Source organism: Episyrphus balteatus, chromosome 1 (assembly GCF_945859705.1).
Source record: "Episyrphus balteatus chromosome 1, idEpiBalt1.1, whole genome shotgun sequence".
In the NCBI taxonomy this organism is placed as follows: Eukaryota; Metazoa; Arthropoda; class Insecta; order Diptera; family Syrphidae; genus Episyrphus; species Episyrphus balteatus.
The window spans coordinates 44,458,598-44,473,452 of record NC_079134.1 but is presented as its reverse complement, the minus strand read 5'-3'; the positions used below and the strand labels follow the sequence as shown (position 1 = coordinate 44,473,452).

The 14,855-nt window shown below is 27.9% G+C and overlaps 1 protein-coding gene across 4 annotated transcripts in view; it reads right to left on the bottom strand.

Annotated features, from left to right (window-relative positions):
• Positions 1 to 14,855, bottom strand: part of LOC129905842 (neural-cadherin-like) — a 658,269-nt gene that overhangs the window by 176,235 nt on the left and 467,179 nt on the right. Inside the window, exon 12 of one of the 4 annotated variants that reach the window (XM_055981444.1) lies at positions 1,252 to 2,482. The exons of the other annotated variants lie outside the window; for them this stretch is intronic. Coding sequence (XP_055837419.1) covers positions 2,385 to 2,482 — 98 coding nt within the window. The 3' untranslated portion in view covers positions 1,252 to 2,384. Of the gene's footprint in view, positions 1 to 1,251; positions 2,483 to 14,855 lie in introns of those variants that run through there. 4 annotated transcript variants of the gene reach the window in all.

Sequence of the window (14,855 nt, the reverse complement as noted above, 5' to 3'; positions counted from 1 at the left end):
TCTGTATTTACTGTTGCACTCAGCTATAACTCTTTTTCAGCTTTAAGTTTATTTTGGATTTCAATAGTGGATTATGTTATCTAAAAAAAAAAGATTCGATGTTACTTTGACATCTACTACTTGTATAAGTTAACAAAAGATCATTTAGATTTAACAAGATAGCATTGTTAATTTGACATTAGATCATGTAGATTCAATAATGATTTCGTGTTATTTAACCATGATTGGCAGTTTAATTCATTTTTTTTTTTGTCAAATAAATATTATTAAACGAAAAAATCAAGGGAAAGTTTTTTATCTTCTTGAAACTTCAACACAACCATGGTCACTGAGTATAACAGCATGATATTGATTTTCTTGATTTTTTGGTTGCGACAACAATATTAAAGGTTTAAATTTGGCTTCATAAATCAAAATCAGTGGATGATGAATTTTACAAATACATTTTTTTCTCACACTTTATATTGGGATTTTTTTCAAGAGAACTCAATTGAATATGATGATTTTTAAGCTTATGACCAGCTGATGACTTAAACGCTTCCAATGATACCTCATTTATCAAATAACGATAATTGGTTAAGAAGTTATAAAGGAACAGATGAACAAACTTCTATTGAAATTAACAAAAAACCTATGTTTTTAGAAAGTTTCGTTTTTAATGTCTTTTTTTTTAACATGCCGAATAATCAGTACTTCCATGATTGGTCGGTACGAGCGACTGAGCGGTAAGAGTGACTGGTTGGTAAAAGTGACTGGTGGGTAATTTAAGTTGAGAAGAACTTGCATTTTTTATGGAATAAGTTAGTAGAAATATTTTCGTGGGCTTAGAATTATGCGAACCCTTCCCAGTTTTACACTATATTATTATCACAGAATTCTCTTCCGAGCTTAAGTCGTAAAATTAAATTAAAATTTATTATTAGTTCGACGAGCTTGAGAACAAGGGATTTAGGGACTTACAACTGTCAACGTTCTGATCATTTTAAGAATTATCCTATTTTTACTCTTAACAGAAATCTAGGCCCTTTGAAAAACCTTCTCTGTAATGTCGATATTATATATTTTTGACTGTTGTTTTGCAATAAAATTTGACTACCAATTCCTAAAGTTACTTGAGCCTACACAAGGCCTTAAAATCTTAAGACACTTAGAACACCCTTAACTTGTAACACATACTGTATTAACATAAATAGTTAAGAGCAACACCTCCTTCAACAAAAACAAAGTAAGAAAGCAAAAAAAAAAAAAATAGAAAAAATGTTTCTCCATTATTTTCATGCTCCGACAAACAATCAAAATGTTTTTGCACGTTTTATTCTACAACCACCATAATATCCTTTCCTACCTGTGTGTGATAAAGGATATAAAATGAAATATACTGAAATGAAACAATAATAATAAAGACTAAAATTCAACACAAAAAGGGGAGAACAAGCAAAAAAAAAAAAAGAAAAACATCCACGTCACGGTCATAGTTAAAGGATAACTTTCGCACAGTTCTACTATTTGTCTTCAAAGTTAGACAAACGCATTTAATCTTTATCACCCCACAAAACTACATAGACACACTTTAACTTTATTTTTCCTACCTTCATCAGGAAATATCTAAAAAAAAAAAAAATACTAGAAAATTCTGAAACCAAAATCAAATGGTTTGTTTGCATTTTTATATCTCTATATATTTGAACGATATCCTCTGATCCTGAACTTGTGTATAGGTATACGAATATAGACTGAGATTAGGAAAGTCCTTTATCTTTTATATCTTTTTGTTTTTTTTTTTTGTTTTACTGTCTATATCTGCCATTATCGACACATAAAGAGAGAGAGAGAGAGAGGAGTAAAATGGAAACCATTCAACCAGGAGGAAATTCAAATTGCAATTTGTCCTTTTTGCCAATGTGAGTGAGTAGGGTTCTGAAACTGCCATTTTTGCTGATGCGGCGGAGCATGGCATTAGGTTAAGAAGACCAACAAAAAAAAACAAAAAAAAAAAAAGCAACACCAGCAACAGGAGAATGATTTTTCTATTTTTCTTTGATTTTTACAAATACCTATAAGTATTCACACACACATACGAAGGACTCTTCGTGTTGCTAACATTCATTCAACTCTATCGATATGGCAGCAAAAATCCTACCTTACTAGGACTATTAATGTTGTACTACTCTATACGATATTTTTTCTATACTTTTGTTGTTGTTGTTTTTTATTCTGTTGCTATGTTTTCAAATCTGCCTATCACACAGAAATTGAGTGTCATGGTGATTTACATATTTTTTTTTTTTTTTCATTTCATTTCTGTGTAGAATATTTTTGGTTAAATTTTATTCACAGATAGTTCCACACAAAATCACTTGAAAGGATATGTCCTTGTTTTTTACTTATTTTTTGTTTGGTTGCCCCCTATTTCTGACTTTTTTGTATACACATTTGCATGTTCGATTTAGAATAATTGTTGAGGTTGTGTGCCATCTCATACCTGTAAAGAAAAATAAAAAAAAAAAAGTTTGCATTAGAATTGGCATTCGATTGAAGAGGGTTGGATTTTGATTATATTTAAAAAAAAATTTAAAGGGTTTTTATATGTAAATTTTTTTAATATTTGTGATTTTTTTTTAAAGAGAAAAAGGATATCAATATTTAAGGATACAAAAGAGGCTATAGAGAATTGGTGACCTAACAAAAAAAAAAAAAAAAGAATAAAATTTATATATAAAAAACAGAAACCCGAACCACTCGTGTAATGGATTATTGCTAATGAGAATATCAATTAGGAAATAATGCTTAGTCGACGAAATAAAAAAAAACAAAAAATAAATTCAGTTGACCCAAATAATAAGCTTTGAATATAATATTTTTTTTTTTCTATTCTGCTGAATTGAGGTAAAATTTACTATGGTTTCTGCTGCTGATGTGTTTTTTATTTTTTATTTTTCTATGAAAAAGTTAAACATAAATTTTTAGAGAAAAAATTTAAATTGGTTGTAGGTATACTATGAGTTGGAAAATTAAACAAAAGTTGAACATTGTTGAACTTTTGCATAGTAAAAAATAGAATTTTTGTTTGAGGTGCAATATTACATAAATACTTTATGGTAATTAAACCAATGTTAACAATCTACGCAATAATAAAGCTGGATTTTTCGAATTTTTGGAGTACTTTGAGTTGGATGGTTGGATTTTTTTAGCAGGATTGTTGTTTACAGGACCTAATACAGTATTTTTTTTGTTTCGAAAATTTTTCGATATGATTTTAAAGTCGTTTAAATATTATCCAAGCATATTTACATATTAGTATTCGGAAAACAGTAGACTTTGAACATTCATTAATTTTATACAAATTTAAACGAAATCTGTCAAAGAATCTAGAAAATATACAAAAATAAGCAAACAAAAAGTTTCTTTTCTTTAAAAAAGTAGATGTGAAAGGGGTTATAGACATTTATTTAATTTTTTTCACCCACACCCATCTGCATTTACAACAATTTGTGATTTTTATTAAATCAAGTTTGCTGGTCAGCTCTTTCGTTTTATGATTCGACCGAATTTTATCAAAAATATCGAAAGAGGATTATTACTCTTCTGAACACTAGAAGTAGACAACCTATGCTACTGTTTTTTTGAGAGAACTATTTACAAAACACCATCTTTAAAATTTTGTCACTATTGAGGTGAATACAAAAATTTTCAGCTGACAAAAATTTAATGGGCTCTGGGACCCGGTTTATTTTTTATCATCAGAGGTTAAATTTTTCACAGAAGTATTAGCAATTTTTTTCATAAATAATCATAAACTGAAAATAGATAATGGAAATTGAGAAAGAAATACAAAATTATGAGTGTATATCAAGTGAACAATAATATTCTTTGATATAGGTATGGGCCAAAATACTTTTTGATGCCTAATAAGGGCAATGAATTTTGAAAAAAAAAAAATGTGGACATTTTTATCAATATGTTTTTATATATTTTAGTTGACCTATAGAATGGTTATACTTTAATCTATTATAAAATAACATTTGCACCGATATGTTTGGAATGATATTTCTATATTTATGATAGTTTAAACAGAAAGTGATCAAAATCAAACAACTGCGTTACTTTACTGCAAATTTCAATTTTATTTGTAAAATCATATAATAATTAAGCTCTTTGATATTCCTGTATTTCAAAATTGAAACTATAGGAATAGAGTGGGTTGGGGTCGAAATTCTGTATGTTGCGAAATTCTGTATTCAAAATCCTGTATGCCAAAATACTGTAAGTCAAATTTCTGTATGTGCAAAATGCTGTACGAACAAAATTCTGAAAGTCAAAATTCTGTACAGCAAAATTCTGGTTGGTCAAAATACTGTATTTCAAAATTCTGTACATCAAAATTCTGTATATCAAAATTTTGACAAGCAGAATTATGACCCGCTCCCGAATAGAGTAAGTCCCTATGAAGTTAAATCACAGAAAAATTAATTTCAATTAAATATTCTTAATATTTACCAAAAAATCAGCTTTAAAACGGGAGCGGGTCATAATTCTGCTTGTCAAAATTCTGTACGACAAAATTCTGTGGGGTCAAAATACTGTAATACCATAATTCTGTACGTCATTGTACTGTAAATACAAAATTCTGTACGTCAAAATACTGTATGAACAAAATACTGACATGCAGAATTCTGTTTTGTAAAATTCTGTACGGCAAAATACTGTATATCAAAATTCTGTAAAAATGCTGTAAAAAAATATCGTTTTGATAATGTAAAAAAGTGCGCGCGCACAGAATTTCGCAACATACAGAATTTCGACCCCAACCTCTTTAAAACTTTGAATACCACTGCATTACCAATATAAACCACAATGTTACTGTGATTTGTAAACAATTCAATCCAAATTTGGGTTTCAAACTTTTAAATGTAAATAATCGTAATTTTATAACTCAATATAGTTTTTCAACTAATTTGTACTTTTTTTTCAAGGCACTAAATTGTATTTTGGCCCATACATATGTATTTCACTGCATTGATGATGCAAAAAAATTGCAAGTGCATGAGGATCAAAAATAAAATTCACAGCAGCTTAAACAAATTATTTAGCCACGTCTAAAATTAATCCCAATTCACACAGCCAAAAAGCAGGTTAAATTTTGTACAGCTAAAAGTTTTTTTTATTCATCTCAATAGTGTCAAAAATTTAACAGAGGTTAAATATTTAACCTAATTCACACACGGCCTTAGATTAACTGCAGAACACCGAAATCAGTTTTACTTAATTATTAGATATTATCCGAAGAGGTTTTGGTTTTACATAAATCATTTTTTGAAGTGAAATTATTGATTTCCCAATTTGAGTTTTTTCAAAGTGTGTCCAAGCTATTCTCCGTTAAGGTACCATTATTACGTGATAAAAAAAACCAACGTTATGTCGTTATTTACGAACTTAAATGAATAGATTTAATTTTGTTTCAAGAATTTTCGAGTATTAAAATATTTTACTACACTTCAAATCTTTAATTGAATTTTTAAACATTTTAAAGGCTTCATCCGAACCATAAGCAGAACCATTAATGGTCTCATAAGAAACCACTTAAATACATTTTTATGCTTCAAAAAAAAAACAAAAAAAAAAAAATGCACGGCTTGGTCACTGTTACAGCTTTTTTATGAAAAAAGTAATGGAATTCATAAGAAATGTTAAATAATAAAAAATACATTTTTATAATTACTCAAAAATCGGTTTTAACTCGGTTTTCCCTTTTGATTTCCTGCATATAAAGGAATTTTTTAAAAACAAAATTTTTAGCGTACCTATTTAAAATAATAATTTTTTGTTAATTAAAATTTTATAACATTTGGTTATATTAAAAAAAAAAAAAAAAATTTCCATGCTATTTTTATAAAAATAATTTTTAATACTTAAAAAACAAAATTTGAAAAAAAAAAATGTTCCTAACCGTTTTCAAAAAATTAGTTTACTAAAAATAAACTGTTTTTAAAAAATCTAAAATGAGTTTTTTTAATTTTTTTTTGAAATTTTTAAAGTTTTAATATTTGAATCGACTAAACGACACGAAAAATTCAGAATCCAAAAAAGTATCTATGGTGGGTGCCGTTAACGGTCTAAAAATAATGTTTATTTGCCAAAATTTATAGAACCGTTTTTTATACAAATAAACTTTTCTATTGTCGTTATATATGACAAATAGGTACCTATTATTAGTTTTTGTCTCAAAAATAAATTTAGTGATGTAGTTTCGTTAGTTCTTCGGAGTATAACGATAGTTGAAGTTTGAAATTCTATCTCTTCCGAAGAAGAAACTTTCATTTTAAGCTGAAATTTCAGTCCCTATTAAGAATTTTGTATCTTTTACTCTAAAAGCCGTAAAATTTCTGACTTCCTGCCTCCTTTTGTCCACACCAAATAAAATTTAAATAACATTATCCATTTATAGTAATTCTAATTACTGTGCTCCATATATAAAAATTTTCTCATCTCTTAGAAAATTGTTCTTCAAATTAAACCAATTGTAATCGCACTTAAGAAGTCTCTTGTACAATCCATTAATTTCTATCACTTCAACATCAAATTGAAATGAAAATAATTTCTCTTGCCAAAGTTTATAGCATTAAATTGTCAAATCAAATTATGTTTTTTTTTTCTTCTTTCTTTTATTTTTTAAGGATCTCTTCTTGTTTCTATATTATCCTTCTCTTTCTGTTAATTTTGTTTACCAGAGAACAGAAGTATAAAAGAAAAAAAAAAAACCATACATTTTATGAAATAATAAAAATTGAAGAAAGAAAATGAAAAAAAAAATTCTAAATACCACGCACAAACAGAAAGAACAGCAAATCGCTGAACAAAGTCCTTCTTACTATGGACAACATGGAACAAAAGCCTTTTTGCACAATATCTTGATAATGTTCCAAAGATGATGTTTAATTGGCTCCAATCTTATAATTCCGTATATAGTCTACTTTTGTGTCCTTTTGTCGTTCATGCTGTCACTGAGGAGGTTGTGTTATAGTTGTGTGTGTGTGTGTGTGCGTCCATTTATCAATTTGGCACAATTCCATGCGATGATTTAATTTTGAAAAATAAAGAAAATAATTTTATTTCCTTTAAAACCCCCGCCACCACCACCATCACCTCACAATTTCTGGCGCTCTTCGCTGTTTTGATGTTGGAAATTTTAACGTTACTTAAATTCAAGCAAAAAAAAAAAAAAGATTCAATGTGGCGCATGTCCTGACCAACTGTCTGTCCATATGATTCACTTTTAGTGGCACTTTTGTATTTTTGTGCAATTATAACTGAAAAAGATAATGAAAACATAACAATTTCTGACGGTCCTGAATGGGAAAGGGGGAGGAGTAGGTCGACTTTCCCTAAAACTTGTCAGGTTCCTATCCAAAAAAAAAAAACCAACACACTCACAATTTAAAAGACACGAAATTTCTTCTTTTTATTTTTTTTTGTAATTTTTACTTCTGACCGGAATTTGATATGGTTCCAGGATTTATCATCCTGTTGCCAAAAAAGCATTCCTCCATGAATATTCATTATGATATAAATTTGCATGGCTTCTTTACTAATGCCTGGGAGTAATTTGTTTGATGATTTATTAATGGGTGTGTTTTTTTTTTTTTCATTTTTGATATTCTTGAACATATAGACTCTATTCTAACAAAAAAAAATATGTTTTTTGCCAAAAAAAGTAAAAAAAAAAGATTTTCCCAAAATGAAGTAAGGAAGTCAAGTTATCGTCTTTTTTTGATAGTTTGAGGTTTTTGGACTAGAGTCAGTATGATTTATTATATTTTCTTTACATTATTATTTTTATTTTTGTTTGCAAGGAGAAAATATGAAAATATGTTATTTTTAAAATTAGCATAAATGAAAAATTTTATTTTTGAATTAAACAATTTATTTAAGTGGGAATATAAATTTTCTTTTACAAAAAAAAAAAAAATTAAAGAAAAACTTTTTTGGATAAAAATCAAATTTAAAAAGTGACTCAGAGTTGTACAATCAAAAGCAACAAAGTTTAATAATTATTGAGGTAAATCCATAATTTGAAATGGTAGAATAATGTCAAGTTGCATGAAAAAGTTTTTGGATACAATTTTTTTTTTGTTAATTTTGTAAAATTTTATCATTTATCCCGCCCGTAACAAACTTTGTCCCACCCCTTATATCACTACATTTTGTTTTACATAAAATCAACCATTTTTTTAAGGTTAAAAACTTTTTGTAAACAAACGAAGTAGTGTGCATAAAAATATGAATTAATTTTTCCCACCCGTGGCAAAAAAAACTTGCCTTTTAAAAATTGTTATTAATGAAAGTTTGCGCAAGTTACATAAACTTTTTAATACAAAAACTACAAAACCGAAAAACAATTACACAATTTTCCCACCCGTGACATTGATATGCTAATGAAAATTCTTTGAAACTTGCCAAAATATTTTAGTGGTATGAGAATGGCTACTTTGTAAATATCAAGTTACTTTAAGTCTATTTAACAATTTAACTCCTATTGTGATTGCTAAAAGCTTCTTACGATGAGTTATATACCTAAGCTTCCTATAAAGTTGAAAAGATTAAAAAGGATGACTTTTTATTAAATTTAACTTATAAAAAATATATATAAAATGTAATTTTCTTAAAACGAAATTTAAATTTGTATTAAAAACAACAAAGAACCCGTACCCGTTCGCCATTTAGGAAAAATATAATTTACTTATTTATCTTAAGCAGAAATGTTATTCCCGTTAAGAACTTTCAAAATTCATACAAAAAGTTCTTCTTTTTCAAAATTCTTACAATTTATATTCTCAAAAAAACCATAAAAATATCTTTTTTGAAATTTGAACCCAACAATACCAAGAAAATTATTATGAACTACATAAACATTGAAATTAATTATGATTTCCTTAAATGAATTCAATCCTTAGAATTCGCCTACCAACCTTTTGATAAATTTTCTTTTAACTCATCACATCACTAAGAACTGCAGGCTATATGTATATTCTAGGAACTCAAAAATCATCTAAAGAATTTCAAATCAACTTTATTTCAATTTGCGCTAAGGCTCACACAAGTTTAACTATAATGAATAATAAACTATCTTCAATCTGTCTTCGCATTGCAACCCTTTTTCCAATTATACCTAAAGGGTATAGAGTATATAGAAGAGTAAAGTATAGTTAAACTTAAATACAAGTCATAAAGGTATATTCACGTACCTTCATATACAACCCAAAAACTTAATCTAAAAGTTTTTTTTTTTTTTTTTGATTTAAAGAAAATACCCATAAGTCCATTTCATTCGGGTACCCAAGCTGCTTCTGATGCTTTCGTCATGCCAGTTCATCATTAAGAATTCTGCTTATACCCTCTCTTCTTCAAATCTTTTAGCTGCTCGCGTATTATCCCAAATCAGATACAGATGGTAGCATTTCGTTATATTGCGGGAAATTCCGCTTCTATACTTTTTTTTGTTCTAATGTTGCTTCTGGCTTTTCGGGGGGCCTCTATACCATTTGCTATTTAATGCCAATGGCTATATACAAACAAAAAAAAAAAAAGTATTCCAAAATTTTCTTCTTCTCGATGTAATTTCCTAAACGGGAATTTCACTTGCGCAATTCTTCAGAAAATTATCTTTTACTCTTATCTATAAGTTTTCATTTGACTTAACTTTTCCGACTAAGTTTTGTGATTTTCTGCTGCTGCCATCATATTCCTCATTCCCATCTCTCGCTTTGGTTGTTCTTCATATATACAAAAAGCAAAGGGCCATCAGAGCCATCACCATCACCATTTTACCCAACTACGTCATTCCACGCATCAGTTACTTTTTAGAACCGGGACACCAACGAACGACGACGACGACGAGTTGTGTTCTAGATATCGGTTTGGTTTAATATTATCCTTTTTTCCCCAACATTTATATAAACCTACCTACTTTATACTGGTGGTAATGTGAGTTATAATATATTTTTGCGGAGAGGATGTGTTTTTGTTTTTTTTTTTTTCGTCCTTTATTATAATTATATATATAATAATGTTTGTCATATTTATAGAGATGAATGCTTGTTTTATACCTTTGCTTAGAGAAGAAGGATATATTTTAGATATTATTTCCATAAAGAGTTTTGTTTATTTAATTATTGCCTTGTGTTTGTTCATAAACATTACACACAACACGCTAATGCCGAAAGTTCTATCTTTTATAGAGTTTTCTGTGTGTACTGTGTATAGATGGCAATATGGCATAGATTCAATAAAATACACATGGCAACAGTGCTGTTGCCAAAAATGTAAATAATTAAAAAAATGTAATGTGTTTTATTACTTTTGAGGATTGGTGTTTTTAAAAACAAATTGCTATTTTAAAGAGTTTCTGTGTAATTTGTCTAAAAACAACTTCTATAAAACTTCTGTAAGACTTCAATAAAATATTTAAATAAAACAAAATATGTAATTTTTTGGATTCAAAAAGCCAATTCATGTCGATTTTAGGAACGAAATAATGACGTTCTTGTCATAACTTCTATAAAGCTTCTTTGAAGATGTTGTTTTTTAAGGTTTTATTGAGATCACATACTCATGTGCTCTTTTTATGTAGCATATCGATATAATTTGATAAGAATTCACAAGATTGACATAATTGATATGCTTACAAAGATCTTCTATATTGAAGATATTTCAAAGCTTTGAGGCATCTTAAAACATGAATTCTGAAAGACTTATAAAATTTGGATTTATTTTGGCAAGCTTTCATTTATGAGGACATAAAATACAAAATTCAATTGAAAAAATTATAAACAACTGTAGTTTAACATACTTCTTTAAATTTAACTTCTATAAGACTTCCTTAAGATGTAGGTGGCTTTTTATTCTTAAATGCAAATTTGTTTAGTTTTTTTGTTTGATCAAAAAGAAAGTTCAAAAACAAATTGAATTTTGTTCAAAGACAACCTTCATTAGAAGAGAATTTATTAAAAATTTTCCGTTGCTCCTATAAAGCTTCTTTAGAATTTCGTTTAAATGCGTTTTGTAATAAACAACTTTTAGTGAATTGCAATATTTAAGAAACAAATAAAAGCCTTTAACTTATTGTATTAAAAAAAAACTTATTTAAAGCTCCAATGGAAAACAAAAAAAAAAAAATAATTCTTGTCAATTTAAGAAAAGAACAATGACTCCATTTATTTTTTATAGCAGAACATTTATAAAGTTTCTTTAAAAAAGATACTTAAAATGATTTAAAAGATTTAACTTCTTAAATGATTTATTAGATTCAACTTCTATAGAGGAAAGTTGAGATATAAACTCATTTGGGTATAAAATTATTTTATATTGAAGTTATTTAAAAGCTTTAAAGAAGCTAAAAACGACAACTCTGATATTTTTTAGATTTGCTTTCTTCCTCATTCGAGAACAAGTGAAAATTTAAAACCAATTTAAATTTTTAAAGAAAAATATAAATGAATTTCTAATTACATCGTTAAATACAACTTCTATAAAGCTTATATAAGATTTAATTCAATTTTGTTTCAAATATAAACTTGTTAATACTTTTTCGGAAATGTTAGATCAGAGTAAGCTGTATTATAAAATGTCACAAATATGTCTCAACTTATTTCTCTAAATACAGCTTAGCTTTTATAAGGCTTCTTTAAGGTTGTCATATAAAACTAAATTAAAAGTTTGGCCATTTCATTTAGTTTTTACGATTCAAATAATCTCTTCTCTTATTTTTTTGTAAAACTTGCCTCTTTGAAAAATTAGGTTTCACTGTATTAAGCTTCTATAGGGCTTCTTTAAAGTTTCAAACGATAACGATCTGGATTTGGTTTTACAAAGTTTACATGATCCTACTATAAAGCTAAAAATGACTTCGAAATGTCAGAGCTGTAAGGTTTATTCAAACCTGAGTTTTTTGTAGCTCGGCTATTTCAAAATTGTACAAAGTGAAAGCAATTATTGTGAAATAGACTCAAATTTAAAACATTAAACGAATGTATTTGTATTTGCATTATTGCATATAGCTTCTATAAAGCTTCTTTAAGATTTAAACTGATCTTTTCTTGAATATAAACTTGTGTAATGTTCTTTTTTTTTAAATACAAATAAAGATTAAGGCGAACAGCATTATGAAAGGAGTTTCAAGTTAGTTAAATAATATTTTGTTTAAATACAGCTCTTCGATAAAGCGTCTTTAAAGATTGAATTTAACTTTTAATAAATTAAATGTTTTTTTGTCATTTTGAAGAATAAAATACTATTTCCTTTTAAATGGTAGCCGTTTGTAAACAAATATGGTCTCTAAATTATCTTATGATACATAACTTCTATAAGGCTTCATTAAAAATTTAAGGATCATTATACTCTTTTGAATACTCTTTTGTAAGTACTTTAACATTCATTCATTAGCTAAAAGTCATTAAAATTTTATGTAAATCAATCTTGAAAGCTTGAATATGTAATTAATTTTTTTATCATAAGTCAACTATAAATCCTTACAGAAGCTTAAAAGGGTAATTCGGTAAAACCTTATCGAAATTGAAAACCCTTAAATATATTTTTTTTCCATGCAGTAGTGTGTTTAGCCTATACCCTGTAATAGGTTAAAATACTTATAGCTTGAAAAAACAAATTTATCTAATATAATATGTATGTGTGTTTTTGTGTGTGAAACATTAGAGATTAATTTACGATGATAATATACATAAAGAAGGATCTACTAGAGAGAGATGATTTTGTGTGTATGTGGGAGAGTGTGAGTTTGAAAATCACTCAAGTGTTTGTAATGCAAACATAAAAAAGAGTGTGTGTACACATGTACACGCGACTGAAGTTATACTTCTCATTCAGTATATGTAAATGAATTTCATTTGATATTTTTAATTTCTATTATGAAGTAATTAATCCACACTTAGTTTTTTTACATTTTTATCAAGTGAACAATAAATTAATTCTTTCATCCTCCTTGCGTTAATGTAATTTTCAATTTATTCTGTGAAAGGAGATGGGGCGTTTTTGGGCCATGAGCGTACATTAATGAGACTAGTCTCGAATTGAAGCTGGAGCTTAGTATATTCAATATATGAAGTTTTTTTTTAAATCGAAAGTCAGGGTCCTGAGATATAAGGCTCCAAAGTTCGTTCTGATAACCATTTTCTGTCCCTTTTATATGCAAATATCATTAGAACTATAAGAGCTATATGTATGTTTTTGATGTCAAATGAAAGGTTGTTTTTGTGCCTTTTCAACAATATATAACACATATTACACATAAAAAAGAAACGGCGAAAAAATAAAGAAAAAGTAAAATATTAATGAAAAAGAGAGTAATCCTGAACAAGTTTAAGGTTGACCTGAAAAAAACGACAAAAACTAAGGATGAGGCTTTGTTCCTGAAAGCCTCTGCAATAATAATCCGCTTTTACCAAAATCGGATTAGATATTTTTTCGAGATATCCCCATAAAAGGGTTTTTTTTTGTGAAAATTCATACCAAAGCAAGGCACGAGTACGATAACTTAGGCGCCGAGAATTGACAACGGCTATTTGTAGAGGTGTTCAATACAAATATTTTTTCTTACGGGAGGGGGGGTCAATGTCCCTCCTTTTAGGCGGGAGGGGCAATTTTCAAAAGAAATACTTGAAATCATAAAAAAATTATTAAAAAACAACGGCAACACTTACAGTTATCAATACTTTTTTCAAAAGCTAGAGTTATACACTTGATTTTAATTTTTAAATCAAACATTTCAATCAATCGTTTTTGAAATAATCGATTTCAAAATCAACATTTGGGAAAAATAAGATTAAAAAAATACATTGGATACTATTTTTGTCAAGTTTTTCAATGAGAAATTGATTGATGAGTAAATTGTATCAATAATTTCCTAATCAAACACTGAAAACCATATCTTCTTATGCTTTCTAGTTTTTGAGAAAATTGTAAAATAAGAAAACTTTTTTCAAATCCTTCAGTGGATTAAGTTTTTGGGGACTATTCTCTGCACCATCAGGGCTCTCCTGCGGTGAGCGTACAATGGGAATCTAGTTTTTTTTTTTAAGAAGAACAAAGCTCTTTACTGACTCTATGTATGAATATCGATCTTTTCTGATTTTTGATAATGGTAAACAGCCAAGAAAATAAAAATCTGATTAAGAAATTAGTTTTTCTCTTTTTCATTTTTCTCAAAAAATAGAAGCAAGGCATAAGAAGATATGGTTTTCAGTGTTTGATTAGGAAATTATTGATACAATTTACTCATCAATCAATTTCTCATTGAAAAACTTGACAAAAATAGTATCCAATGTATTTTTTTAATCTTATTTTTCCCAAATGTTGATTTTGAAATCGATTATTTCAAAAACGATTGATTGAAATGTTTGATTTAAAAATTAAAATCAAGTGTATAACTCTAGCTTTTGAAAAAAGTATCATTGATAACTGTAAGTGTTGCCGTTGTTTTTTAATAATTTTTTTATGATTTCAAGTATTTCTTTTGAAAATTGCCCCTCCCGCCTAAAAGGAGGGACATTGACCCCCCCTCCCGTAAGAAAAAATATTTGTATTGAACACCTCTACAAATAGCCGTTGTCAATTCTCGGCGCCTAAGTTATCGTACTCGTGCCTTGCTTTGGTATGAATTTTCACAAAAAAAACCCTTTTATGGGGATATCTCGAAAAAATATCTAATCCGATTTTGGTAAAAGCGGATTATTATTGCAGAGGCTTTCAGGAACAAAGCCTCATCCTTAGTTTTTGTCGTTTTTTTTCAGGTCAACCTTAAACTTGTTCAGGATTACTCTCTTTTTCATTAATATTTTACTTTT